We start from the raw sequence: 27,711 nt of genomic DNA, 5'->3' as shown, positions 1-27,711 counted from the left end.
CTGCCAAGGCCAAGTCAGGGCATCACCCAGGAGAAAATTACAACTACTACGACTGGCTGAGGCTTATATTACAGATCAGTAATGACAAATACATGGCACTTGTATCAGCACTCCCCTAAGTCACGGCCATGGCAGACCTAACTAATTGAGGATGGCACTCTCTCAGCCCAGGAGCAACCTCAGAATCTTTCACAGAGCCCCACACCAGGCAGCCACTCTCTATCAAGTCAGTGTCTCATATGAAACCTATATTCAACCTCTAATTAAAATCCATTTCTCAAATAAGATGGATGCACAAGATATTTCTCACTTGTGTCCCCCTTCAACAATAATTTGACATTATTCACAGACAGAAGTGTCTCTGCGGGCTCTTTCAGATCAAGGTAGGAGATTGAGTCTCCTTTCAGACACAGATGGAGGAGAGATGCTGTGAGAAGGCAGATGCATGTCTAGGCGGCTGACTCACGGACCATGGTCTTGGTTACAGACCCAGACACAGCTCCATGCCCCTGAGAACTTAGCTACAACCGGTCACCTGGAGTAGCAGGCAAATTTGGTCTTGGAGTAAAAAATGAAGCAGTTCAAAGGCTAACAAGAGTTTTCCCAAGAGAAAGTAGTGGTCATAGCAAACACCCTCTTCCAACAACACAAGAGAAGACTCTACACATGTACATCACCAGATGGTCAATACTGAAATCTGATTGATTATATTCTTTGCAGCCAAAGATGGAGAAGCTCTATACAGTCAGCAAAAACAAGAACAGGAGCTGACTGTAGCTCAGATCATGAACTCCTTATGGCCAAATTCAGACTTAAATTGAAGAAAGTAGAGAAAACCACTTTCCACTCCAGTGTTCTTGCCTGGAGAGTCCCAGGGATGGCGGAGCCTGGTGGGCTGCCGTCTATGGGGTCGCACAGAGTTGGACACGACTGAAGCGTCTTAGCAGCAGCAGCAGAGAAGACCACTAGGCCATTCAGCTATGATCTAAATCAAACCCCTTAAAATTTTACAGTGGAAGTGACAAATTGATTCATGGGATTAGATGTAATAGAGTGCCTGAAGAATTATGGATGGATGTTTATAACACTGTATAGGAGGCAGTGATCAAAACCATCCCCAGGAAAAAGAAATGCAAAAGGTAAAATGGTTGTCTGAAGAGGCCTTACAAATAGCTGAGAAAAGAAGAAATGAAAGGCAAAGGAGAAAAAAGATAAAGCCATCTGAATGCAGAGTTCCAAAGAATAGCAAGGAGACATAAGAAAGCCTTCCTACATGAACAATGCAAAGAAATAGAGGAAAATACTAGAAAGGGAAAGACTAGAGATCTCTTCAAGAAAATTAGATACCAAGGGAACATTTCATGCAAAAAAGTGAAAGTGAAAGTCACTCAGTCGTGTCCGACTCTACGACCCGATTGACTGTAGTCCATGAAATTCTCCAGGCCAGAATACTGGAGTGGGTAGCCTTTCCCTTCTCCAGGTGATCTTACCAACCCAGAGGACAGAAACAGTATGGACCTAACAGAAGCAGATGATATTAATAAGCAGTGGCAAGAATACACAGAAGAACTATACAAAAAAAGATCTTAATGACCTGGATAGCCATGATGGCATGATCATTTACCTAGAGCCACAGTGTGGAGTGTATAGTCAAGTGGGCCTTAGGAAACATTACTACGAACAAAGCTAGTGGAGGTGATGGAGTTCCAGTCGAGCTATTTCAAATCCTGAAAGATGATGCTGTGAAAGTGCTGCACTCAATATGCCAGCAAATTTGGAAAACTCAGCAGTGGCCACAGGACTGGAAAAGGTCAGTTTTCATTTTAGTCCCAAGGACAAGCAATGCCAAAGAATGTTCAAACTACTGCACAACTGCACTCATTCCACATCCTAGCAAGGTCATGTTCAAAATTCTCCAAGCTAGGCTTCAATAGTATGTGAACACAATATATTAAAACTCATAAAATGCAGCAAAAACAGTTCTAAGAAGGAAGTTGATTGCAACAAATGCCTTTATTAAGACAAAAGAATCTCAAATAGACAACCTAGCTTCTAATCCTCAAGGGATTAGAAAAATAACACCAATCTAATCCCAAAGTTGGGCTTCCCTGGTGGCTCAGTGGAAAGAATCTGCCTGTCAAGCCAGACACACTGGCTGGATCCCTGGGTTGGGAAAATCCTCTGGAGACAGTAATGGCAGCCCACTCCCCTATTATTGCCTGGGAAATCCCATGGACAGAGGAGCCTGGTAAGCTACAATCTATGGGGTCTCAAAAGAGTCTGACACAATGATTAAAAAAACAATCCCAAAGTTAAAAGAGAGAAGAAAATAATAAAGATTAGAGTAGAAACCAAGAAATAAAGACTAGAAAGACAAGGGAAAGAGTCAATGAAAATAAAGGTTGGTGTTTTGAGGAGGTAAAAAACTGACAAACCATTTGCTAAACTTACCAGGAAAAAAAGAAGACTCCAATAAACTAAATTATAAATGAAAGAGGAGACATTACAACTGATATCACAGAACTACAAGGGATCCTAAGAAACTGCTATGAGTAACTATACACCAAAAACTGCCTAAGTTAAAAACGAAAACTTTCCTAGAAACATACAACCTACCAAGAATCAGTCATGAAGAAATAGAAAATCTGAATACATACCCATGATTTTCAAAGGGAAAAGGAGGGGGATAAATTAGGAATTTGGGATCCACATACATACAGTACTAAATATAAAAAGATAACCAACAAGGACATGCTGTAGGGCACACAGAATTATACTCAGTATCTTGTAATAATCTATAATGGATAATAATCTGTTTTAGGGGGTTGTTTTTTGTGGCTTTCTTTGGAGGGGCCTCATAGCTTGTGGGGTTTTAGTTCTGCAACCAGGGGTTGAACTCAAGCCACTACAATGCCAGGTCCCACCTGCCAGACCACCAGGGAACTCCCAAGGGTCTGAAAAGAAATTTATATACATATATACATACATATATATATAAAACTGAATCACTTTGCTGTGTATTGAAACTTGACAACAACTGTAAGTCAACTATACTTCAATAAATAAATAAAATTTCAAAAAAGATAAAACATCTGAACAGACCAATAATGACTAAGGAATTTGAAATAGTAATCAAAAACCTCTTAACAAAGAAAAATCCAGGATCAGACAACTTCCCTGGTGACTGTCACCAAACATTTCAAGAACTAATAGTCCTTTTCAAACTGTTAAAAAAAACTGAAGAGGAATGATTACTTCCAAACTCATTTTATGAGGCCTGCATTACTCTGATACCTAAGCCAGATAAGAAAAGGCCAAGAAAATAAAACTACAGGTCAATATCTCTGATGAATATAGATGTAAAAGTTCTCAACAAAATATTAGCAAACTGAATTTAACAGCACATTAAAAGGATCACAGACCATGACTAAGTGGGATTTATCCCTGGGATGCAAAGATGGCTTAACATACACAAATAAACAAATGTGATAAATCACATTAATAGAATTAAGGATTAAGATCATGTGATCCTATCAGTCAATACAGAAAAAGCATTTCACAAAATTCAACACTTTCATGATAAAAGGTCTCAACAAAGTGGAAATTAAATACATAATCTCATTCCTAGGCAGTTCAGTAGTAACCGAATCCATCTGCCAAGCAGGAGATGCTGGTTCAATCACTGGGTTGGGAGGATTCCTGGAGTAGGAAATGGAAGCCCACTCCGGTATTCTTGCATGGAAAATTCCATGGACAGAGGAGCCCTTTGCGTCCATGGGGTCATAAAGAGTCGGACATGACTGAGTGTGCACCCATGCACACGCACACTCACACACACACACACACACACACACACACACACACACAAATGTATCTGTGGGATATATACAACTCAATAGCAAAAAATCCCCCAAATAATCCAATAAAAAATTGGCAGGCAATCTGAACAGACATTTTCCAAAGAAGACATATAAATGGTCAACAGGTACATTAGAAGATGCTCAACATGACTAATCATCAAGGAAATGCAAACTAAAACCACAGTGAGATAGCACCTCACACCTATTAGGATGGCTAGTATCAAAAAAGGACTTCCCTGGTGGCTCAGACAGTAAAGCGTCTGTCTACAATGTGGGAGACCTGGGTTCGATCCCTGGGTCGGGAAGATCCCCTGGAGAAGGAGATGGCAATCCACTCCAGTACTATTGCCTGGAAAATCCCATGGACAGAGGAGCCTGGTAGGCTACAGTCCATGGGGTCGCAAAGAGTCAGATAAGAGAACAGCTCTCTTGGTGAGAAAACAGGGCCCTTGTCCACTGTTGGTGAGAATGCAAACTGGTACAACCATGATGGAAAACAATACACAGACTCCTCAAAAAATCAAAAATAGAAGCACTATATGACCCAGCAATCTCATGTCTGGGTATATATTCAAAAAAGTTTAAATCAGACCTCAAAGAAATCGCTCATGTTCATTGCAAAACAGTCACCATAGCCAAGACGTGGAAAGAGCCTAAGTGACCACTGACAGCTGAATGCACAAAGAAAATCTGATATACATATTATATATTATACACACACATGAAAGAATATTATTTGGACACCAGAAAGGAAATATTGTGCCTCTTGCAACAACATATATGGACCTTGAAGGCAGTGAAACAAGGAAAGTCGGACGTGTGCATGCTAAGTTGCTTCAGTTGTGTCCGAGTCTTCGTGACCCTATGAACCATGGCCCACCAGGCTCCTCTGTCCACGGGATTTCCAGGCAAGAATACTGGCGTGGGTTGTCACGCCCTCCTCCAGGGGAACTTCCCAACCCAGGAACCAAATCCACATCTCCTTTGTCTCCTGCGCTGGCAAGCGTGTTCTTTACCACCAGCGCCACCTGGGAAGCCAAGAAAGGCAGATAGTGAAAGACAAGTACTGTATGATCTCAATTACATCTAGAATCTAAAAAAGGCCAAACTCATAGACACCAATAGTAGAACGGTGGTTCCAGGGACTGAGGGGATGTTGGCCAAAGGGTACAAACTTCTAGTGATAAGATGCATAAGTTCTGTGGATTTTATTTTATGCAAAGCATGGTGCTAAACATCCTAAGGACAGGGCCTACAACAGAAGAATGTGGCCCCGAAGGTCCATAGTGCAGAGGTAGGAAATTCTGTCCTAGAGAAAATAATAAGTAGAGAAAAGTAGGAGTCTCCCCGTATACACCCCCATATACAAAGAGGGACCTTGGACCAAGAGCCACTCATGAAATATCCCCTAGCATCTATGTCTTAAATTACAATTGATCACACGCCACGTTTCTTCCTAAGTTTGTACATTTAACTTTCCTATAACACAGGAGCAAACAAGACAAAGGTGCCAGAGAGAGCAGGGCCCTACCAAGAGATTTTTAGAATTCATAGTTATAAGAACAGTTATTAGCATCATTATGAAACTATTTGTTTAAAACAAATTGCAGGAGGCTTCCCTGATGGCTCAGTGGATGAGAGTCTGCCTGCCAATTCAGGAGACATGGGTTTGATCCCGGGTCTAGGAGGATCCCACATGCCTCAGGGCAACTAAGCCTGCGCGCCACAACTACTGAGCCCACATGTCACAACCACTGAAGCCCGAACTCTCTAGAACCTTTGCTTCACAACAAGAGAGGCTGCTGCAATGAGAAGCCCATGCCCGGCACTGCTCAACAAAGAGTAGTCCCCCTCTCGCCACAACTAGAGAAAAGCCTGAAGTGAAGTGAAGTCGCTCAGTGGTGTCCGACTCTTTGCGACGCCATGGACTATAGCCTGCCAGGCTCCTCCGTCCATGGAACTTTCCAGGCAAGAATGCTGGAATGGGTTGCCATTTCCTTCTCCAGGGGATCTTCCCAACCCAGGGATCGAACCCGGGTCTCCCGCATTGTTGGCAGATGCTTTTACCATCTGAGCCAAAAGCCTGAGCAGCAACAAAGATTCAGCACAGCCAAAAATAAATAAATAAAACGAACTGTAGTAGAACCCAAGGAACTTAACAACAATGAATCCTTTGTAAAGCTAAGTATAAAAGTAAATATGTGATTGAAAATCATATTTATAAAACCAAACTGAGATTCTATTTAGCTTCTTTCCGATCAGCTGTACAACTACTGTCCTCTAGGTTGGGAATGAATTTAGAAGATTAGAACACAAATTTGGTCTTCCCAGATAGGTTTTGTTTGTGATGTAAGAACAGCCTGTGTCAAAGAATAATTACTGCCAAGAGCTGATTCATAATTTAGTTTAAATTGACATAAATCTCCTTTTTTCACTTATTATCTTTAAAAAAGGGTTAATATTTCATATATTATCTTTAAAGAAAGGTTAACAATTGTTTTATTAATGCCACTAAATTGATTGAAAGAACAGGCATAGATTTACGCCACTCTTCTGCTTGTTAAAAATATACTGTTGATCAGAACCTAGGGACTCTGAGTTTGGAACTATTTTCTTTCTTCTTCTGGGTTTATCTGATTACCTCGTTAGTCTCAGGGCACAGTAACTTCTGACACTGCCCTAACACAGACACTGGGCTCACGATGTCTATATCCCTTGAGATCCTTGGTAGATCTCCAGACCAAACCTTCTGCTCTGCTGAGACTGTGCTAGACCTGCAGGGTGTGTCAAGGCAACAGCTTCTGAAGGGTAGGTTGGCCCTTCATTGCTAGGCTAGTATTATTTATGCATCAAATCTATACACATCACCATTTAATTATTGAGGAGCATGTGTTAACTGGAACCAGAATTTGAAACTTTTTAAAGACATGTATTCCATGAGGCTTTTCCAAATGGGGCTCCAGCCAAAAGGTATTGGTTTCTTAAGTAACCATAGGGGATGGTGCCAAAGAGGGCTCATTTCTAAAGTGGTCCAGTGGCCTTAACCCCAGGCAGAGGAACCAACTCCTGTGTTAGATACTATACATGGATATTTCCTAACCACGTCTAACAGCAACAAATCAGCCCCTTCAATCCCATCTGAGGGCTGAGGAAAATGACCTTGGGCATGTAACCTAATAAAGCATCAGTCTGCTTATCTATAAAATGGGGGTGAGTTCCCTGGTCGTCTAGTGGTTAGGATTTGGTGCTTTCACTACCATGGCCCAGGTTCAATCCCTGGCTGGGGAACTGAGATCCTGAAAGCTGTACAACATGGCCAAAACTAAAACAAATAAAAATAACAACACCACCAACAAAAATTCTGTAGCTTCTTCAGAGAGCTTTTCAAAAAATAATACAAATAAATAAAATGGGAGTAATGATAGTACTTGCTTTATGGGTACACTGTGAGGATTAAATGTGACAGCATATGCAGAAGCTGACTGCATGACAAGACAACTGGTCTTATCATTATTTCTACTAAGAAGACCACCATGTGAGAAAGCGGCGCCAAAGCTTGTGTTCTTTCCACTGTATCACTTGACATCCAAAAAGCAGGAGCTGCCATTTTTTCAGTTATTTACATGTAATCTTAGCGATGGCTCAGAGGTGTCATACACAGACACTTTTTCCTATCTCCCAAGTTTAACTTATTAATTTCCAGAACCCTTCCTCCTAACCCTCAAAACAGGAGGAGGGAAGAAAAAGAAACTAAAGACCAAGCATTTTATATGTGCTGTTTCCTTGGTCTAAAGGTATCCTGTCCTTCAGATTTTAAGAAAATCACAGGGCTTCCCTGGTGGCCTAGTGGTTAAGAATCTGCCTGCCAATGCAGGGGACATGGGTTCGATCCTTGGTCTGGGAAGATCCCACATGCCATGGAACATCTAAGCCCGTGCGCCTGCTAAGCCCTCGCTACTGAAGCCCACACACCTAGAGCTCATGTTCTGCAGCAAGAAAAGCCCCTGCTCTCTGCAACTGGAGAAAGCCTGTGTGCAGCAACAAAGACCCAGCACAGCCAAAAAAAAAGGAAACAAATCTTTAAAGAAAAGCAAAAGAAAATCATAATATTTTTTAATTTAAAAAATCATCTTATTGAAGTATAGTTGATTTATGATGTTTTATTAGTTTCTGGTACAGCACAGTGATTCAGTTATACATGTTTTATAGTTTGAATTTGCTAATCCCAAACTCCCAATCAATCCCTCCTCCATCCACCATGGATTTTAATTTTACAGTTGCTTTGAAATAGCCCTTGGAATGGTTATGCTAACATATATTTTTAGTAGTAATATATAAAAATAAGTTTTCCCATACCCTGGTCAACATTTTTTTATCCTTTTTCTTTTTTTAACTTTTGAAAATAATGGTCATTGTAGTTCTGATGTGCTTGGATTACTGCAGGATAGAGGGTCCATTACAGTCAGAATGGTTGTGTAGCTATGGTTTCTAGACAAGAACCTATTAACTGGCTAGTGCCCTGCAATGTTAACCACACACTGCTTGCTGCTGACTCAGCTCTTAGATGGCGACTATACAATACTGCCTAAAAAATCTTTTTTTTCTTTTTAACAAAGTAATAGAAATATTGAATATACACACAGAATCAGAGGTTACGTCCCTCAGGAAGCCTTCCTTGACTGCACCCTGCCCCCAGAGAGGTTGACTGCCCACTCTTCATTCTGCGTCCCTGATCATACCACTTTGCACTATATTCCAATGACCTATGAATTTGATTGAGTCCCTGATTAGATTTCAAACTTCTAAGGGGTGGAGCCCATGTATGAGAATGTGCTATTCCCAGTACCTTGCACAGAATAGGTAATAATCTTTTAAATTAATAATTTATAAATAATTCTTGAGCATGTGGAAAACTAAGGAAATGGGAAAACATTCAGAGTGTGTTTGCATACACAGGTGTGGTGGCCTTTGAGAGAATGAAGAGAGAATGGGAAGAGTTTTGAATGGAGTAGATGGTGTTCTTTGGAGATGAATGAAGCAGTACCATTAACTGAAATATGAGAGTCTTAAGAATTCAGACCTGGTAATGTGCAGAACTGACTCATTTGAAAAGACCCTGATGCTGGGAAAGATTGAAGGCGGGAAAAGAAGGGGATGACAGAGGATGAGATGGTTGGATGGCATCACTGACTTGATACACTTGAGTTTGAGTAAGATCTGGGGGTTAGTGATGGACAGGGAAGCCTGGCGTGCTGCAGTCCATGGGGTTGCAAAGGGTCAGACACGACTGAGTGACTGAACTGAGCTGACTGAAAATGGACAGGGTTTATTAGCTGCTTAGGTGTGTCTGATGGGACTCTCCAGGCAAGAACACTGGAGCGGGTTACCATTTCCTTCTCCAGGGGATCTTCCCGACCCAGGGATAGAGCCTCAGTCTCCTGCACTGCAGGCAGATTTCCTACCACCTGAACCACAGGTAATATGGACAGTAGAGCACTACTTTCCCCACTTTTTTAAACTGTAGGGAAATATGTGTCCCATAAAATTTTCCATTAATTATAGAGGCAGTAATTATATTTATAATGATACAATGAAACCATCACCACGATTTCCAAAGCTTTTCATCACAGAAGTTCTACAACCATCAAGCAGATGGTTTCTTCTTTTCTTCTCCCAGCCCCTAGTAACCTGGAATATTATGTTCTGTTTCTATGAAGTTGCCTGTTCTGGACATTTCGTAGAAGTGGACTCATATAGTATTTGTCATTTTGTGTCTGACTTATTTCACTTAGCGTAACATTCTTTAGGTTCATCCACACGGCAGTATGAGGACTATCCTTAAGCAGAGCAGTGAACTAGAGACTTTCACCATGTTCTGCCAAATTTTGCTCAATATATGAAAAAACTTATATTTGCTGGGACTGAGGCCACACATGGTTGGTTTATGGTGAAACTTGTTGGACAGTGACACGGCCAGATGTGGGATACAACTGCCGGGAGACGGCAGAGGAGAAGTGAAGGTCAGGCTGGAAGGCAGGTGAAGGGCGTGCTGCCTGGAGGCCTTTAAAGACGAGCATGGTGACGCTGCAGCGGTGCTTATGTGGCGATGGTTGCTGGCTTCTTCATTATCTCATAGAGCCTTTAATGCCTTTTAGTAACTGTTAGAAATACCTCAGTTGGACAGTGCCATGTATGTCAAAGATTTGAGAACCAACAGACTTAGCATCCTAACATGCTCACATTAATTTGTGAACAGTCAACTCTATACACCAGAGAGAAACAGAGATAGGAGAAACAAGAGAGAGAACGAGAAAGGAAAAAATAAATCGTGCAGGTAAAGTTGATTGCCATTTCATTCGATGAGCTTATGCCCCAGAGTGGATATGAACTGGGAAATATGCATCCATTTTCTCAGCTTCCATAGTGAGATCTTTTTGTGCAAAATGTGCATCTAGGGTTTAAAAATAAGTACCATGTGGTCATGAAGGAGAAGCTACTTCAGCTGGGGCTCAAGTGAAGATGTAGCAGTGTATTGCTGCTGCTGCTGCTGCTAAGTCGCTTCAGTCGTGTCTGACTCTGTACGACCCCATATATGGCAGCCCACCAGGCTCTGCCGTCCCTGGAACTCTCCAGGCAAGAACACTGCAGTGGGTTGCCATTTCCTTCTCCAATGCATGAAAGTGAAAAGTGAAAGTGAAGTTGCTCAGTCGTGTCCGACTCTTCGCGACCCCATGGACTGCAGCCTACCAGGCTCCTCCATCCATGGGATTTTCCAGGCAAGAGTACTGGAGTGGGTCGCCATTGCCTTCTCTGGCAGTGTATTGCAGTGGCTGAAAGATGACACGGCACTGTTTCACATGGCACATCTCTAACACATTTTCTGGCAACATTTTGACCAGACCTAATTCTCACCTTATGTGCTAACTTTAGAAGCTAAACCCCTCCTCTGATTCTAGATTCATCTTCATGATAGGATACAGTGGAAAAGCTATAGCGTCCTGCAAGATTTCTTCAATATAGTCAGCAGTGCTATTGAGACTGCTGACTCAAGAATCAGAAAGTAACTACAGCTAGCCCAAACTTATAAAAGATGAAGCAGGACTTCCGTGGTGGCCCAGTGATTGAAGAAACTGCCTGCCAATCCGGGGGACATGGGCTCAATCCCTGGTCCAGAAAGATTCCTCTAAGACCGTGTGCCACAACTACTAAGCCCGCCCTCTAGGGCCCTTGTGCTGCAGCTACTGAAGCCCCAGCATCTAAAATCTGTGCTCTGCAACAACAGAAAGCAGTACAAGGAGAAGCCAGCGTATTGCAACCAGAGAAAGCCCACACACAGCAACGAAGATGGAGCTAAAATGGGTCTTAGCCAGAAATATAAGTATTTTTTTTAATGTAAAAAAAAAAAAAGACAAGGCATTAGCTGGTCACACTCAATACAATACAACCTAAAATCCTAAAGAAAATCAACTCTGAATAGTCATTGGAAGGACTGATGCTGAAGCTCCAATACTTTGGCCACCAGATGTGAACAGCCAACTCATTGGAAAAGACCCTGAGGCTGGAAAGATTGAAGGCAGGAGAAGGGGACGACAGAGGATAAGATGGTTGGATAGTATTACCGACTCGATAGACATGAGTTTGAACAAACTTCGGGAGATGGTGAAGGACAGGGAAGCCTGGTGTGTTGCAGTCCATGGGGACACAAAGAGTGAGACACAACTGAGCGACTGAACAATTTGATAAAAATCTGCATTGGTATTGCTGCAGGTTTGAAGAAACAAAGCTCATGATGGATGCCTTCCAAGGAGATAGTAAACGTTTCTCCTAGTGTGTCTCAAACTGAAATGTTCACCTTGTGAAAAATCCACCTGTATTCAGTAGGTCTGGGAAGGAGCCTGAGATTGTGTATCATGTAACATGCTCCCAGGTGATACTGATGCTACTGATCCTCTGACAAACATTTGAGCAGCAATGTTCAATGCTGCTATTTTGACAGCATTCATTCTCTGAGGCTTTCACTGTCCAATTCCAAATTCCTAGAGGGGATGTGATTGCTCTAGCCTGGCTCAGACACACCCCTGGATCCATCAACTATACTTAAGGGATCAGGTCAGGAAATAGCAAAATTACCACTGCTAGTGCGTAATGAGAGCTTACTCTGGGCTGCTGTTGTCTATGCATTTTATACATCTTATCTTCTTTAATCTGGAGATCAGCCCTTTGAAGTGAGGGGAGAAAATGGAGGCTTAGAGAAGCCGAGTGACTTTCCCAAGGTCACATGGCTAGCAGGTGTCAGAGCCAGGCTTTGAACCCACACTGCCAGGCTCTAGAGCCCCTGAGCTCTGTCCACTTTAAGATTTGGCCTTGGGGGTTGGAGTGCCCTTTGAATGTAAGGAGTAGTTTCCAGAGAAAGAAGACTCACTGTCACCTGAATCCAGAAGATTCACTACATAGACACTACCTTAGTGTTTATGAATCACTAGAAACAGAACAGCTAGGTCACTTGTGTCTTATGGCTTCTTCAATAAATAACAAACCCAACTTCAGGAAAAGGGCAGAGGCATTCTGTAGGAGACAAAGTACACAGACAGCTGATTCCTGAACAATTGTGTGCATCCACTTACCTGTGGATTTTTTTTTTCCAGTAATAAATACTACAATACTACATGACCCACGGTTAAATTTTTGGATACAAAACTGGATACGGAGGAACAGCAGAAATGAAGGAACCACATATATGGAGGAAGACCAACTCTGATTTAAATGAAGTTTTTCAAACACAGGGAGCTTGGCACCCCTCCTCACCCGCACGTTGTTCAAAGGTCACCCGTGCTGTCAATAGCACGTTAAAGCCCAGTCGGAAGGGATGGTTCAGATGCCGGCTCCTTGTTACTTAAAGTGTGAGCCACCGACAAGAAACTCAGGCCCGCGCTGGGAACACCTTAGGAATGTAGGCTCCCTGACCCCCAACCCCATACCTCCTGGATCAGAACTGCATATTCACAAGGTTCCCAGGCATGCATAGGGCTTAGGTTCACCAACAGTACCTGAATTCCACAAGAAACCTGGGACCACGACAGGACTCTCTATCAGCACCCTTGCTTGTAGAAACTACCATGATAAGACTACTCCCAGGGCCAAGGAGCTGGCCAAAATGCTCCCTCTCTGCAGACAGGCGTCAGAGGAAGGACGAAGAGATTCACTGACCAGGGGAAGGAGCGTGGAGAGGCCAGGTGCAGCTCCGTGGGTCTAAAGCCTCGTGCTTCATATTAGGATCACCTGAGGACTTTTGGTTCACCCTCCGATAGGTGGCGCTAGAGATAAAGAAACCTCCTGCCAATGCAGGAGACCTGAGAGACGCGTGTCCAATCTCTGGATAGTGAAAATCCGCTGGAGAAGGAAATAGCTACCCACTCCAGGATTCTTGGGCTTCCCGGTGGCTCACACGGTAAAGAATCCACTTGCAATATGGGAGACCTGGGTTCGATCCCTGGATTGGGAAGATCCCCTGGAGGAGCGCATGGCTACCCACTCCAGTATTCTTGCCTGGAGAATCCCATGGACAGAGGAGCCTGGTGGGCTGCAGTCCATGGGGTCACAAAAAGTCGGACATGGCTGAAGCGATTTAGCACGCACGAGGACTTTTGGTTCACCCTCAGATATTCAGATTTAGTGGGTCCATTGTAGGACTGAAGCATTAGTAACTCTTGGTTTCAAGCTTCCTGGGTGGATGTAACATACACGGGTCTAGTTGAAGTCGCTGTACAGAAACCCTAGAGAGGGGAGCGTGTGGGGCTTCTGAACAATCACTGTAACTTCAGGTTTGGGAGGAGAGGATGTTAATAGTGCAACGTAACCTTTGAATGTGCCTAAGCCTCAGCTGAGGATATCGTGCAAACGCAGAGCCTGGTTCACTAGATCCAGGCTGAACAATATTATTTTCCTACATGTCAGTAGTCAGATCTAAGTGAGGAGTCTTCACTTTAATATTATTAAGTGAAAGTGAAAGTGAAGTTGCTCAGTCGTGTCCAACTCTTTGCCACCCAGTGGACTGTGGCTCACCAGGCTCCTCCGTCCATGGGATTCTCCAGGCAAGAATACTGGAGTTGGTTGCCATTTCCTTCTCCAACTACTCAGGATAATTTTGAATCAGAATTTACCCCTCCCTCAGAATCTTTGCTGAGTAGAGATTTTTAAATCAACTAGAGCCTGTCAATCTATAATTTTAAGTTATTTGAACCTCAAAAATATTCTTCAGATGTTGGAGTCCTAACCCCCATCTAGGTATCTCAGAATGTAACCTTCCTTGGAAATTAGGTCTTTACAGATGTAGGCAAGGTAAGGTGGGGCCTAAACTAACAGAATTGTTGTCTTGTTGCAAGTCGTGCCCCACTCTTTTGTGTCCCATGGATTGTAGCCCACCAGGCTCCTCTGTCTATGGGATTTCCCGGAGAAGAATACTGGAGTGAGTTGCCATTTCCTTTTCCAGGGGATCTTCCTGACCCAGGGATCGAACCTGTGTCTCCTACATTAGCAGGCAGGTTCTCTACCACTAAGCCACTTGGGAAGTCCAGTGGGATTGGTATCCTTATGAAAAAGGGAAATTTAGACAGTGGGACGTGCACACAGGGAAAATGTCACATAACTGTGGAGGCAGAGATCAAGGTGATGCTTCTATTACAAGCCAAGGTACGCCCAAGATTGCCAGCAAACCCCCAGAAGTTAGGTGAGATATATGAGAGAGATTCCCCCTCACGCACCTTAAAAGAAACCAGATCATGTCCATAATTTCTGACTCTGTTTACGGCAGCTCTGGAAAACAAATACAGCATGGAAACACTATGCAATTACACAACCACATGCTGGGCAAGAAGCTGATTTAGATTCTAAATTCATATTTAAATAAAACATGGTCCCTGATTTCTAAGAGCTCACAGACTAGGTGGGGAGGGGAGAAAGCATAAGTATGCATGTGTGCGTGTACATACACACAGACACACACATCAGTAACATGGAAATTAGTGGGTTGTGTGAAGTGTTAGGAATTGCTTTGGGAAGGATCCATTTACCTGGGAGGGATCTAGAAAATTTTCACAAGGTAGGTAGGGTGCGCATTAGGAATTGAAATAGTTGTTCAAGTCATGCAATTTCCTAAAAATCCATTGTTGTGCTATAATGATTCACTCTTACATTATTAAAAACCTAATTCCTCAAATACGACTTAAAGTTCAGGCTGGCCTTGAAATATTTTCCCCTTCTCCATCTGCATGCAGCAACATTATTGGAAGAAATAACTTCTGACAATATATTTAATTTACTGAGCCCCAAGGAGCTGAAATTTGCTAATGTTTCAGCTCCAGGTGGGCAACATGATTACCACTGCTTTTAAAACACCAATTTCATATGTTCTTAACCATTTTCATTACACCGTAAGGGGGAGCAAATCATTGGGGTTCAGACTGTTGTGCCAAGGAAATAATTTATGTCGCCTCGAACTAGAGATCTCAAAATAACAAATAACATTTGTAGAATACACAGCACAGAACACCTAAAGCATTTTATTTCAACTCTGGCTTGTAATTTCTTATTCCAAAGCATCTCATTAAGGGCTAAAAAAGGGCTTTGGTAGAGCCAGAGAAAGCTCAAACTGTCCCTTTGCCATTAAGCCTAAGATTTTAAGCCAATTTCCTCTATTTTTTTGTTTTTGGCCCTTGGTACGCTATTAAAGCCCTTTATTATTCCTGGTGTGTGCTCAGGTACAGACATGGGAGGCTTAATCCAGCAGATTCAAAATCCCATTTTGAATTCTGTTTATTAAAATGTCTGGTTGCCTTGGTAATGGGGCAGGGAGGAGAGTGGTCAGATAAAGGACATTACGGGACATACACACACTAAAATTTTTTTCTCAACTTCAAATTTAACTGGGTATCCTTTCCTTTTATTTGGTAACTCTGGCAATTCTACACATAGCACAAGTGAAATTATACCCTGGGGTAGAAAAATGTTCGCTTGCATCCCTTTGTGAATGGGAAGATAGAAAGGGCAAGTTGTGAGCTTTAGAATTGTCCCAATCTGGGATAGATTTCTGGCTTTATACTTAGTGCTGTGGCCCTGGGCAGTGTATATGAGGAGTTCCTCGGGTTTCCTTTCTCTCATCTATAAAATGGGTATACTGAATGCTTGCCTCCTCTGGTGGTAGGATGACCTGTTAGCACAGTGCAGTTCAATGTAGTGTGATGCTGAGTCACGTTAGAGCCAGAAGCAAAAGGAATAAGCAGTAACACTGATTCTAACCTTATTTTAAATTTTTATATTTTGTTCATTGTGGATTTTTTTTTGCCTAGGTTTTGATTATTTTGACTTTTAAAAATATTTTGTGGCTTTTCACAAAGACGGTGCTGAAGGTGAAGAAGGAAGCTCCTGTCCCCCTACCAAAGCCACAGCCAAAGCAAAGGCTTTGAAGGCCAAGAGAGCAGTGCTGAAAAGCGTCCACAGACACAAAAGAAAAGAAAATCCAGACGTCACCCACCTTCCAGCAGCCCAAAACACTGCAACTCAGGAGGCAGCCCAAATATCCTAGGAAGGGCACCCCTGGAAGATACAAACTTGACCGCTATGTCATCTTCGAGGTCCCCCTCACCATGGAGAGAATAGACGACAACACACTGGTATTCACTGTGGATGTCAAGGCCGACAAGCACCAAATCAAACAGGCTGTGACGAAGCTCTGAGACATTGACATGGCTAAGGTCAACATCCTGATCAGGACTGATGGAGAGAAGAAGGCATGTGTCCGACTGGTCCTGATGATGATGTTGCCAACAAATCTGGGATCATCCAGGGCTTCCCTGGTGGCTCAGCGGGTGAAGAGCCCGCCTGCCAGTGCAAGAGATGCAAAAGAAGCAGGTTCGATCCCTGGGTACGGAAGACCCCGGAGAAGGAAATGGCAACCTGCTCCAGGATTCTTGACTGGAAAATTTCATGGATAAACGGGCCTGGAAGGCTCCAGTCCATGAGGCTGCAAAAAGGTAGATATGACTGAGTGCACGTACAGGCAAACTGAGTCCATCTGGCTAATTCCAAGTATAAAAGTTTTCACAAAATAAAAAACAAATTTTTTTTTTTTTGTGGCCATGCCACTTGGCTTGTGGACTCTTAGTTCTCTGACCAGGGATTGAACTCCAGCCTTCGCCAGTGGAGGCACTGGCCCACCATGAAATTCCCTTGATTATTTTTAAAAGACTGTTGAAATATTATTTATCTTTATTTATCTGGGCTTTCTGGTACCCCCTTACATTTTGCACTTGAGCAAGTACTTCACTCACTTTAACCTAATCCCAGCCCTGGTACTCAATGAATGTTAAATATTATTGACACTTACCATTTAAATTTTATTGATAAAGTTTATAGTATTATTAAAAGTTATTAATAACAGCTCCCTTGCAAGTCTCATATTAGAAACAATAATGACAACACACACGGATAAGTGCTAGCTGTGTCTGAGGCACTGGGAGTTCATGGTTTTAGTGAATCCTTACAATTTCGTGTTACAATTTTTATTTCTATCTTATTGGAATATGACATTTTAAAAAATTTTAACTTCCCCAAGAAGACGTTGCTAATAAATCAAACTGTCGGGTGTTCAATTTTTTTTTTTTTTTCTGAATAGCCTTTAAACCTGGTTTGTACATCCATTTGAATTCAGTATTGTGGGGTGGCCCCATCAGAAATCTCCTGCCTGCAATAACCCATGCGGGCCTCTAGGTGTCCTCGTTGACCAATTTTGCCAACACTTGCATTCTAGGCCAGAGGAAACAGGAAAGGTTTTCTCAGGGTTGCCCTTCCAGAAGAGCTTCATTCTATGCATAATGACAGACCAAACCAGGCCTAGCCTGGAAGTTTTCTGATATGAAGAAAGGCTTGTATTGAGCAGGGCCAACCTCTCTCCACACAGAGGTGTAAGACCTATGTCCCTAGCATACCATCCCCCCAAACTTTTCATACATCTGTCCCACCTGCCCTTGGACAGAGGACTGGCAAGTATGGCTGTCCCTGTATCTATGGGACATGTTCTGTGGTGTCCCTTATTGATTTTTTAAAATCAGGATACCCCAAATGTCCTATATGCAGCTTTCTTTTCCCTCCCCCAATAAATTAGAGCTATTTTACAAATTTACCTGGGCATCCAGCATTTGCTAAATCTGGCTACCCTCCTAACTGGCTTGTTTGCACTCTTATACACATGAAAAGGCAGGTACCAGTCTTTGAGACAGCAGCAGGCTCAAGGCCAGGGTGAAGCAGCCAGGGCACTCACTCTCAGGCTCTTTAAACTATACCCTGCCTTAGGCCTGGCCTTGCAGGAGGATTCTGACCGAAAGGTCAGGAAAACATCTTAATTGGTTTGACTTCTTAGGTTAATCTTTATGCATCCTCCTTCCACAGTGTACACCAGCGGGGCACGAATTCATAATTTTCAAATGTTCTACTGAATGCATTTGTGAACTACAATCCAGGCCTGTGTGCTTTCTTGATACATAACTTGGGCAAACTGCTCAGTTTCCTCAAGCTTTTGTTTGCGATTAATACTTGCAAACTTGCTCTGAGGATTAAATAAGAGAAAAAAAAAATTCCGTATGCTCCTGACAGTACTTGAGACCTCTGATGAATTGTTTCAATAGTGTTGTCATTTCAGAGGTTAAACTAAGGCCGTGCAAATCCTCTGAACCCCAACTTTCAAGACACTCTAATCCTTAACATCACCACCTTTCTTTCAGGGCATAATTTATATTATGAAGCATCTGCTGGGGACTAGATTTTGTGCTGAGCTGTTTATGTGCATTATATTTTTGGTTTTTCTTGCTACTTAAATTTATTGTTTCTTTTGTCTTAAAAGGTATAAAAACTGCCTGGATCGGTCACTTCTTTGAGTCTGTTGGGTTTTTTTTTCATTTTGTACTGGAATATGGGCGATTAACAATGTTGTGATAGTTGAACAGTGAAGGGACTCAGCCATATGTATACATGTTTCCATTCTCCCCCCAACGCTCCTCCCATCCAGGCTGCCAAACAACATTGAACAGAGGCGCATGTTCTGTACAGTAGGTCCTCGTTGGTATGCGCGTTATCTTGTTCAGCCCACAAAAACCCTTGCGTGATGTGTCCTAGACAGGAAACTGAGGCCCAGGGAGGTTAGGAAAATGACCCTTGATCACACAACCAGAGCCGTCGGGTTGGGATTGATTCCAAGCCCGGCAGCGTGTCTCCAGATCTGCCTGACTTCAAAGCCCACATAAGCACTGCTTTGAAGAGATGGTGATGTCTGCCCAGACACCCACTATCAACTCCCAGGAAGGCTTCTTTCATGGGAATTGAAGGGCTGCTGAGAATGCCCTTCCCACTTTTGGGGCTGTCAGTCTCCCTAAAGAGATCTTTCTCACTCTGGCTTTCCAATCTTTGATCTCCTTATGGCACCATTTTCTCACGAAATTGAGGAGAGGACAATATAAAGAATGGTTTTCCGGGAAAAGTTCTGTGTTTGTGCTAGGACGGAGCAGTGCGGTTAGGTTACAAAGCTAGTCTAATTCATAGGACTTTCCAGCCACGTCATGCCTGCAGCTCAGTTGTGTCTGACTCCTTGCAGCCCACCAGTCTCCTTTCTCCATGGGATTTCCCAGGCAAAAATAGTGGAGTGGGTTGTCATTTCCTTATCCAGGGAATCTTTCTGATCCAGGGATTGAACCTGCGTATCCTACACTGGCAGGCGGATTTTTCTCTCTCTCTCTCTCTCTTTTTTTTTTTTTTTTTTTTTTTTTTACCACTGAGCCACTAGAGAAGCCTAGGACTTTTCAGGGCATTCCTTAAATGCCTTTGCTTTCCTCCTCCACCCTTCGTGCAAACGTAATTCTTGCCCAGTTGGTTGTTAACTAGTCCTTCAATTAGGCATATCCTCAAGCCACACCCTGATCAGAAAGAAGTGTCTGAATTGCACATCCTGAAAACTCACAAACTGCAGACTGCTCTGGACTGTCCTTTGCGCTGTTATTTTCACCAGGCTATTCCGATTTGCATCCCTCCCACTGGCCCTCCCTCTTTCTCCTCCCCAGGCTGACTCCTGTTCGCTCCTTCTCTTTTTCATTTCTTTTGGCTTCCACTAAATGAAGGTGCTTGGTGAGCAGTCCCTATTTATAATATCACGGCAATAGATAGCAGAAGTTTTGGAGTCAGACGTAGGTTTGAATTTTGGCTTTACAACTTACTTTCTGCGTGGTCAAGCCACCAAGGCCACGGTAATCTTCCTGAATCTCTTTATATCCTTTTCTTCTTTTTTGCCGTTGTGTGTGGCTTGCAGCATGCGATTAGCTCCTGGACTAGTGATTAAACTTGCGCCTTCAGTTGTGAAAGCTCAGAGTCCTGTTAGGGAAACCATTAACTGAAACTGCCCACCCTGGCCAGGCACCATACTAACCACTTGTATGAGTTAGCTTAAACAGGGAGTCCTGGTAAGGAATGCAGAACAAGGTAGCGACAACTGGAAGAATTCGAGAAACCTCTTAAGGAGAGAGGAGAGGCTGGTCCCAAAGTCCTACCAACCTCCCAAAATTACTCTCACTGGAATCCATCTTGGCTGAGAGACAGGCATGCACGCTCACGCAGAGGCACGCACGCTCACGCAGAGGCACGCACACGCAGAGGCACGCAGATGCACGCACACGCAGATGCATGCACGCATGCGCCACCAGGAAGTCACGGTAATTGGCCAGAGACAACTGAAACTAACCTGGTTGCGTTAAAACTGGAGGCTGCAAGGCACGTGGCAGAGCTGTTTTCGGGGGTCCCCTTACCATGCTGCTCTGTTCCCCGGGCGCCCCCACCCCACCCCCATTAAGTCTCTTGCTTTCTCAGCATGTGTGTCTCCTGGGACAATTCGTTTCCGACTGTCAGACAAGAGCCCACTTTCGGAGCCCTGGAAGGGGGTCCCCCTTCCTGCGACATAACCGCTAGACCACCAAGGAACTCTTTTAAATCCTTTTTCTGGGATAAGACGACCTCTGTCACACAATTGAAGAAAGGATTAAACGAAGTAACGTGTTATAACACTTAGTCCATCGTTGCAGCAATGGCAAGAGCTCAAAAATGACAGCTTTATTACCTATATTTCTTTAATCCTAGAAAAAAAATCTGCCCTGCTATTCTTTCAGTTTCTAAAACTGGCAAAGCTTCTCCTAGCTTTTGGGGCCATGGCAAATGCCATAATGCCACTCTCCAAGCCCTAGGAGAGCTTCTTTTCCTTTTTGCTTAACTGGATCTTTTCTTACCAATCCCTAAAATCAGGCTTCAGCATCACTGCTAGAAAGGTCTCATGTCCCACAGAACTAAGGTATTATTCACGTCCCCTTTTCTTCTCACCACTCTTGGCCCCCATAGGACTAATGATCATTTTAAGCTACTCCAGCCAATCACTTTTGTTTCTCCCTCATTGCACTGTAAGGCTTCAGGAAGACATTGTATTTTCACATCAAAACTTTTCTACTATACCGAAGAAAGGCATTATTTCAATTCTGAAAGTTCTTAAGGACTGACATTTGAACCTTTGTTCCTAAGAACAGGCTTTAAACTAATAGTGCAAAACAATTCTGGAATCTTTATTGCTTAACATTAAGCTTTTATGAATACAAAGAAGGACCTTGGATACTTTCCTCAAGTAGAGAAAAAAATTAAACATCCAGGAAGGTGAGGCAATTTTTTTCAATCCACCTTGTAAACCATACATCTTTATGAGGTAGATCAATATATACTGACAAAACGTGAGGCCCAACATGTTTTGATGGAAAAAGTAAGTTGTAAAAGTATACTTGTTATATGATGCTGTTTTTAAAGAAACTACTATTGGCATAGAAAAAAATCTGAACTGATATACAATAAATTAACAACTGTATCTGGTAATGTTAGGTTATAGGGCATGATGGTGCTTTTATGTTAAATATTTGCTTCATGTTTGAATTTAAGATTTTTAAGATGAGGGTATGATATTTTGCAATAAAAACATATCAATCTGATGTGTTGAAAAATTTACCTCTGTCACTTTTTGGTTATTAATAAGCATATCAATAATATGGTTAAGAAGTGCTTTTCAAAAAAAGATGAGAGGAAAATCAAACAGCAGACCCACTGTGTCTTCAGTTTCTATAACTTCTTGTCCTAGTTGAGAGCCAAGTTTTATTTTTTTCAAGGTATACCTGCAATTCTGAGCCTATCATTTCTTTGACAGGAAAATAAATGATACCTTATTTCCACGTAAAGTACTTGTACAGAAATACTAATCTCCCTATATCTCACTTCCCACGCCCCTTGCCCCATTGCATGGGATTAAAAGATAACAGAAATATTCCTGAATGTAAAAGATCTGTTTGCCACTCTGCAAAACTAGGAACAATGACTTGTTACAAATAAACAACATTCATAAGATTAGGAAGCCTAAAAATTTGCGATGGTTATCCTCCACGAGGCAATAAACTACTATATTTCACCCATTCTAAGACACAGCACTATTTTATATCTCACTAAGAAAGAAAGAAAGAAAAATTGCTAATTCAACTATAACAAGTTAGTAGTCAAAAGATGCACCCTGATTTTGAAGCTGTAAGTATGAAAAAATGGCCATCTTGGAACCCATAAAATACAGTAATAATATCACTAAAAATCTGCAATCTTCACCAGCCTGATTACTTGAAGTAGAGCAATTTCAATTGCTTTGTGTGAGCCCTGAACATAAATGGAAAGATACATAAACATTTTCAGTAGCATACCTTCAATTTATTGACCTATGTAAAAAAAATAATAGGTCTAAAAAAGAACAGTAAAAGAATACGCAAAAGGGTATTTCTGTTTCTAGAAGGCTATACAAATATGGAAAAAGGAATAAGTTATTTGTTTGCATGTCTTTTTGTTTTCCAAATATCCCCCCCAAAACTTCATTTTTAATGATACAAATGACTAAGGACCAGTTTAACAAATCACCTTTATGTATATATTACATGCTTTGGAATATAGATAGAAAATGTCCCCAAAAAGTTGTTCAGAAACTTCTCTATTCACAATATGAACAAGAAACTTGTATAAAAGAGAAGGAAGGAGCACCTTCTGTGGAATTCTGAAGCAGAGTAAAGATGACGAAAAAGATCCATCTAGAATATGGAAATATTTGCTTAAAAAAAAGAACAACAAAAAACGAAAACTCCAAAACATCCTACAATAAACCATAGCGAATTAGTTCTTCCAAGGAAAGTATGAGGTAGTTTTAGCCTCATAATTAAATCTACTGCAGCTTGGAGGGTTTCGTTTTCGTTTTTAATGAGTAATCCAGCTTTTGTCACTTGGTGACTTAGAACTACCTGGGGAATCCAGACAATATGCTTATTTTCCAAATGTTCACAATTTTAAGGCACATGATTCATAGAAAATGATGTGGGTTTTGTGTCTTTTTGTTGTTGCTGTTTTTCTTTATATTGTGTTAGGTTCTTTCACCGTAAAATACTTTTCCAAACTCTTGGTTATAAAAACTTTCCATATCAAGTCTGCCATTGCAATGATAGCCATGTTGGAGAGTTACCAGCCTGAAGAATATAGCTCATGCCGTTGGCATAGAAAGGAAAAAAGGAACTCAATGATATTGTACCTTAGAAAATTCTCCAGGCAGAGTTTGTCAGTTACTCAGTGGGCTGCTTCATTTTTCCCAATCTGCTACCATAGTTATGTTACAGGACAATACGGCCGTAAGTCTTTCCAGAACCCATTTTGTGGTGCTTATGAAAACCATCACTCTTGATAACAGTCTAAAAACATTTACACTCATTCAGAACTTCATGAAAATCCAGCTTCTCTTCAAGTAATTCTCCAATACTGTCTGAATTGTTCATGTCTGGGTAGACATAGTATGTAATTCTTCGTCAGCTCAGACATTGAAACTTTCTGATGGTGAGCAGTGTCTAAAGAGCTTCCAGCTTCCTTCTCTCATCATCCTGAATTGTGCTCTGAAATTTCCCCTGTCCTCTTTCCTTTGGGAGACCCTGAATGCACTTTTCACAGTTTTGAGGTCTGCCTTCAACCACTTTTATTCCCTTACAAAGTGCTTGCTCTTGGTAAAGGCCAAGTCCTCCTCGGCAAAGGTTCACACATGGTCTTGACCTTGCTCTGTTAGGTGACTTGGAAAGGCGGGGTGTCATTCAAGGGCTTTGTGCGGTTTAGTGTGTGATTCACTTCTGGGGCCAATGGAGTCCTCCTTTCCACCTCAGATGCCTTCAGGTTTCTAAAGCCTACGGCCTCCCAGGAAGACGAACACATTTTGCAAGGCACACTAGTGTGAGAACGCAGTGCTTGGTCAAGGGGCCACCCGCAGTTCAGACTAATGTTCCGGGCTTGGAGTCTTCATGCCAGAAGAGCCTCTGCTCACTACTCCCCAGGCTGTCTTCCAGCCGGCTTCCCTGTGTACCGTCCAGTTGACCGGTCTCTGTGTACGGTCTATGAGAGGAAACCAGAAAAGTTACACCTTGGGGTTAGTTTTGTTCCCAGAGTACAAAGGTTACTACACTCAAAGAAGTTAGTAGAAAACACAGTTAAGAAAACTGTTCAAACTCCAAAATAAGGTAAGGGATGACTGTGCACTTTTTTCAATGTCATACTAGAAAATGGTCTAACAGGCCCATGCAAGGAGTATATATTTCTCTTGAGAGACAGACTTTTTTAAAAATATATATTTATTTACTCGTTTGGCGGCATCAGGTCTTAGGTGCATCATGCAGGATCCTTCACTGTGGGCATGGGCTTTCTAGCTGTGGCATACTGCCCTAGAGCGTGCGGGCTTTCCGTATAGGTGGGCGTAGCTGCTCCACGGCATGTGGGATCTTAACCCATATCCACTGCACTGCAGAGTGGATTCTTAACCACTGGACCACCAGGAGACTCCCAAGAGACAGACTTGTCTAACTTTCATTTACCATGGATGAGTACCAAGATTAAGTTACATGTTAACTTGGTGGGGGTTCTGTATGGAAGAAATACACAGTAACCCTCTGTCTAGTAAAAAGATTATGGTCATAGTTTTATTGCCCAGTAGGATATTAACTGCTTTTGTGTCAACTGCAGGAATCTTATCTCCGTACTCTCTCTTTTGGTGTGTGGAATTCAGTCTTTTGAATTCTCTGGGAATAGCTTTACCATTCTGTAAGTTCTCTCATGAAGGAGTTAAATAAATCTTTCACATACGCTCATTTTCTGTTTGTAACACAAACAGAAATTTGTGTTTTCGATTTTTGAACTGTTTTTGACAGTTACCCTTTAAGCATTCTTCAAATTAAGAGACTTATACTAGATGTTTTTCTTGGAAACAAAGGAATATATTTAAAGGGAGGCAAGGGTACCTTGGGACATTTTACATCCCTAGGGTGTATGGGTCAGGTGTAAATTAAAACAGCATCACATAAGATCACGGGCCCATTTGGAAGGTATTAAATACATCCAAATGAGGGCATCCTGTTATACACACCGTTCCAATAAGCAAAACCTCATTTTTGTAATAGGAGGTTAGAATAGGTTAGATAGTTAGTAGTTTTCTTTTTATTTTAAATCTCAATGTCCTTTAGTACAGGTGAATAAAAAGTCCTTTGGAAAAGCGCTTTGGAAAGAAACACTATGCAAAGCCAGGTATTTAGTGGGTTTTTCTCTTTTTTTTTTTTGTAATACAAAAACAAAGGCAGATTTCTGTAACTTCACACATCAGTCAGAACAGGCAAAGCTCCTGCTATGCAAGAAGCAACACACAGATGGGAGGCACTGTACTTACTACAGCTGGCTACACTTAAAAGAGAATTTATAACTGATCTCATTTCTGGAGACACAACCATTCTCCGGGACAGAAGCCCTTGGTTTTGCCTAGTAATAGAGTTTGATAAGGAAGGGGATGGGAAATGGAAAACAGGAAGTAAAAGAAAAAAACTCATTTTAAAACAGTTTGGAGCAGCAGAGCCAAGAATTTGACACATACTAGTAGCATAAGAGACTTCAACATTTCTAACTTTGGAAAGTTTATGCTGCTGACAGTTGTACTATATCATATAAGGAAAAAAATTATTGGTATCAATTTGCAGCTTTCTATCACATTATTAAGCTCTGGACACTCTGAGGAAATACATAATACACACTTCATTTTAAAAAACAAACTCTTCTATGACTCAATATTTCAAATCTTTAAGGGCAGATCTAAAGCTTTTATCTTTATCTTGAAACCCAACTTTTCTGTTATTTAAAGATTATATTGTCATAAAAAATAGCATGTGATTTGAGAGCAAATTTCTAAAGCTTTATGGAGGATTGTTATTATACTTGGCTTATTAATAGGTCGAGTTATATTGATCAGACTGTTTCATAATAAAAATAAAATCCTAAACTGACAAATGGGTAGAAATAAGCATTTCCGTAACTCTCTGTGATAGGAGGGTAAGTTGGCAAATCTTTTAGAAAGCAGGGGTTTAAAAAATATGCTTTTCAATTTGATCCATTAAACTAACTTTCTGGAATATATCCTAAGGAAATAATCTGGAATTCAGACAAATATTTGGCTCAAAGATTCTCAAAGGCATTACTTACAATTAAAAAAAAGAAAGGAAGTTTAGAAGTCATTTAAAATCAAACTATGGAGAATTGTTAAATAAATACATAAAGTATTTACTGAGTGGAATACCATACTGGTCACATGAAATAATGCTTAAAGAGATTTTTTTTTTAAAAGGAATATACATGTTGAGATATTAAGTAAAAAATTGGGGTGTAGAATTTCATGTATAGTGAAGAATATAAAACTGTATATATGATATCATTATGACCATGTTAAAAATGAATACAGAAAAATGGGGGACATGTGCCAGAAATGTTACTAGCTAATATCTCTAGATGGTGTAATTATGGGTAAATTATTTCCTACTCATTTATTCCTTTATTATTTTCCTAGTTTCTACAATGAGCTCATATTATGTGCACATGCACACACACACAATAGGGATCTTTAAATAGTTTCTAATTTCCTGTGTATCATGCCCCTCTGACACCAGACGCTGTTATCAGGCCCTCTTGGGCTGGCTGAAGTAGGTGGATGAACTTTGTAAAAATAGATATTGTCTAAATATCTATTTTATTGAGTCCAGTGAAAGTGGTGTTTAGGACATTAGAACCGTCTTATGCCCTGAATGGTTTGTTTTAAATAGTTTCTAATTCAGTTAACAAAAAGTGAAAGTATGCAAAGAGGAAAATTACTTGCAAATGTATTATACAAAGTGATTAGAACTGAATTGAAAAAATCTAGCTCAAATTTTGGGCCAAAGTCTTCCTGCTCCTAATGCATTTACAAGCATTATTTACAGAACTCTAAGCTATCTGATGTCCTCTGAAGTATATTTTCATTAAAATTCTATTTTGAGCACAGCCTTTGTTGAGTTGAGACAATTGGCCTGACATTTTAAGCCAAGAAAAACTTTAGCTAAATATGGAGAATAAAAACAAGGCTTTGGGGGTTAAATATCTCCCATTTGCTTATAACACTGAGTGCTTTAATAAGAAAGTAACCTCATTACAGTCTATGGAAGCCTCCTATGCCTGAAGTAATCTGACTTAAAGAAAGCAAAATTAAACTTTTCTTAAAACAAAACCAGAAAGTGCTTTACTTCTTAGCACCAGGGGTACAGATTATATTCTGTGAGAAAGTGATTGGGAAAAACAAAAGCTTCAATTTTAACTCCTCCCATGTATGCAAAGAACTGAAAAACATAATCCAGAGTTTGCAATCTTTTTTAAAAATCACATT

General features: G+C 41.4%; 2 protein-coding genes and 1 pseudogene across 13 annotated transcripts in view; 1 reads left to right on the top strand and 2 right to left on the bottom strand.

Moving 5' to 3' along the window:
* The window catches only part of LMOD3 (leiomodin 3), a 44,573-nt gene extending 31,491 nt beyond the window's left edge, over window positions 1-13,082 (bottom strand). The window contains exon 1 of the mRNA XM_060402229.1: window positions 12,908-13,082. The gene's annotated coding sequence lies outside the window, so the exon portion shown is untranslated. The remainder of the gene's footprint in view (window positions 1-12,907) is intronic.
* Window positions 6,563-18,349, top strand: LOC114109350 (large ribosomal subunit protein uL23-like; annotated as a pseudogene).
* Window positions 18,350-22,651: 4,302 nt separating this feature from the next.
* The window catches only part of FRMD4B (FERM domain containing 4B), a 374,847-nt gene continuing 369,787 nt past the window's right edge, over window positions 22,652-27,711 (bottom strand). For all 12 annotated transcript variants that reach the window (XM_042235971.2, XM_042235970.2, XM_060402228.1 and 9 more), the window contains one exon: window positions 22,652-24,377. In XM_042235971.2, the coding sequence (XP_042091905.1) occupies window positions 24,257-24,377 (121 nt within the window). In that variant the 3' untranslated portion in view covers window positions 22,652-24,256. The remainder of the gene's footprint in view (window positions 24,378-27,711) is intronic.

Source organism: Ovis aries, chromosome 19, assembly GCF_016772045.2.
Source record: "Ovis aries strain OAR_USU_Benz2616 breed Rambouillet chromosome 19, ARS-UI_Ramb_v3.0, whole genome shotgun sequence".
In the NCBI taxonomy this organism is placed as follows: domain Eukaryota; kingdom Metazoa; phylum Chordata; class Mammalia; order Artiodactyla; family Bovidae; genus Ovis; species Ovis aries.
This window is presented reverse-complemented; position numbering and strand designations above follow the sequence as displayed.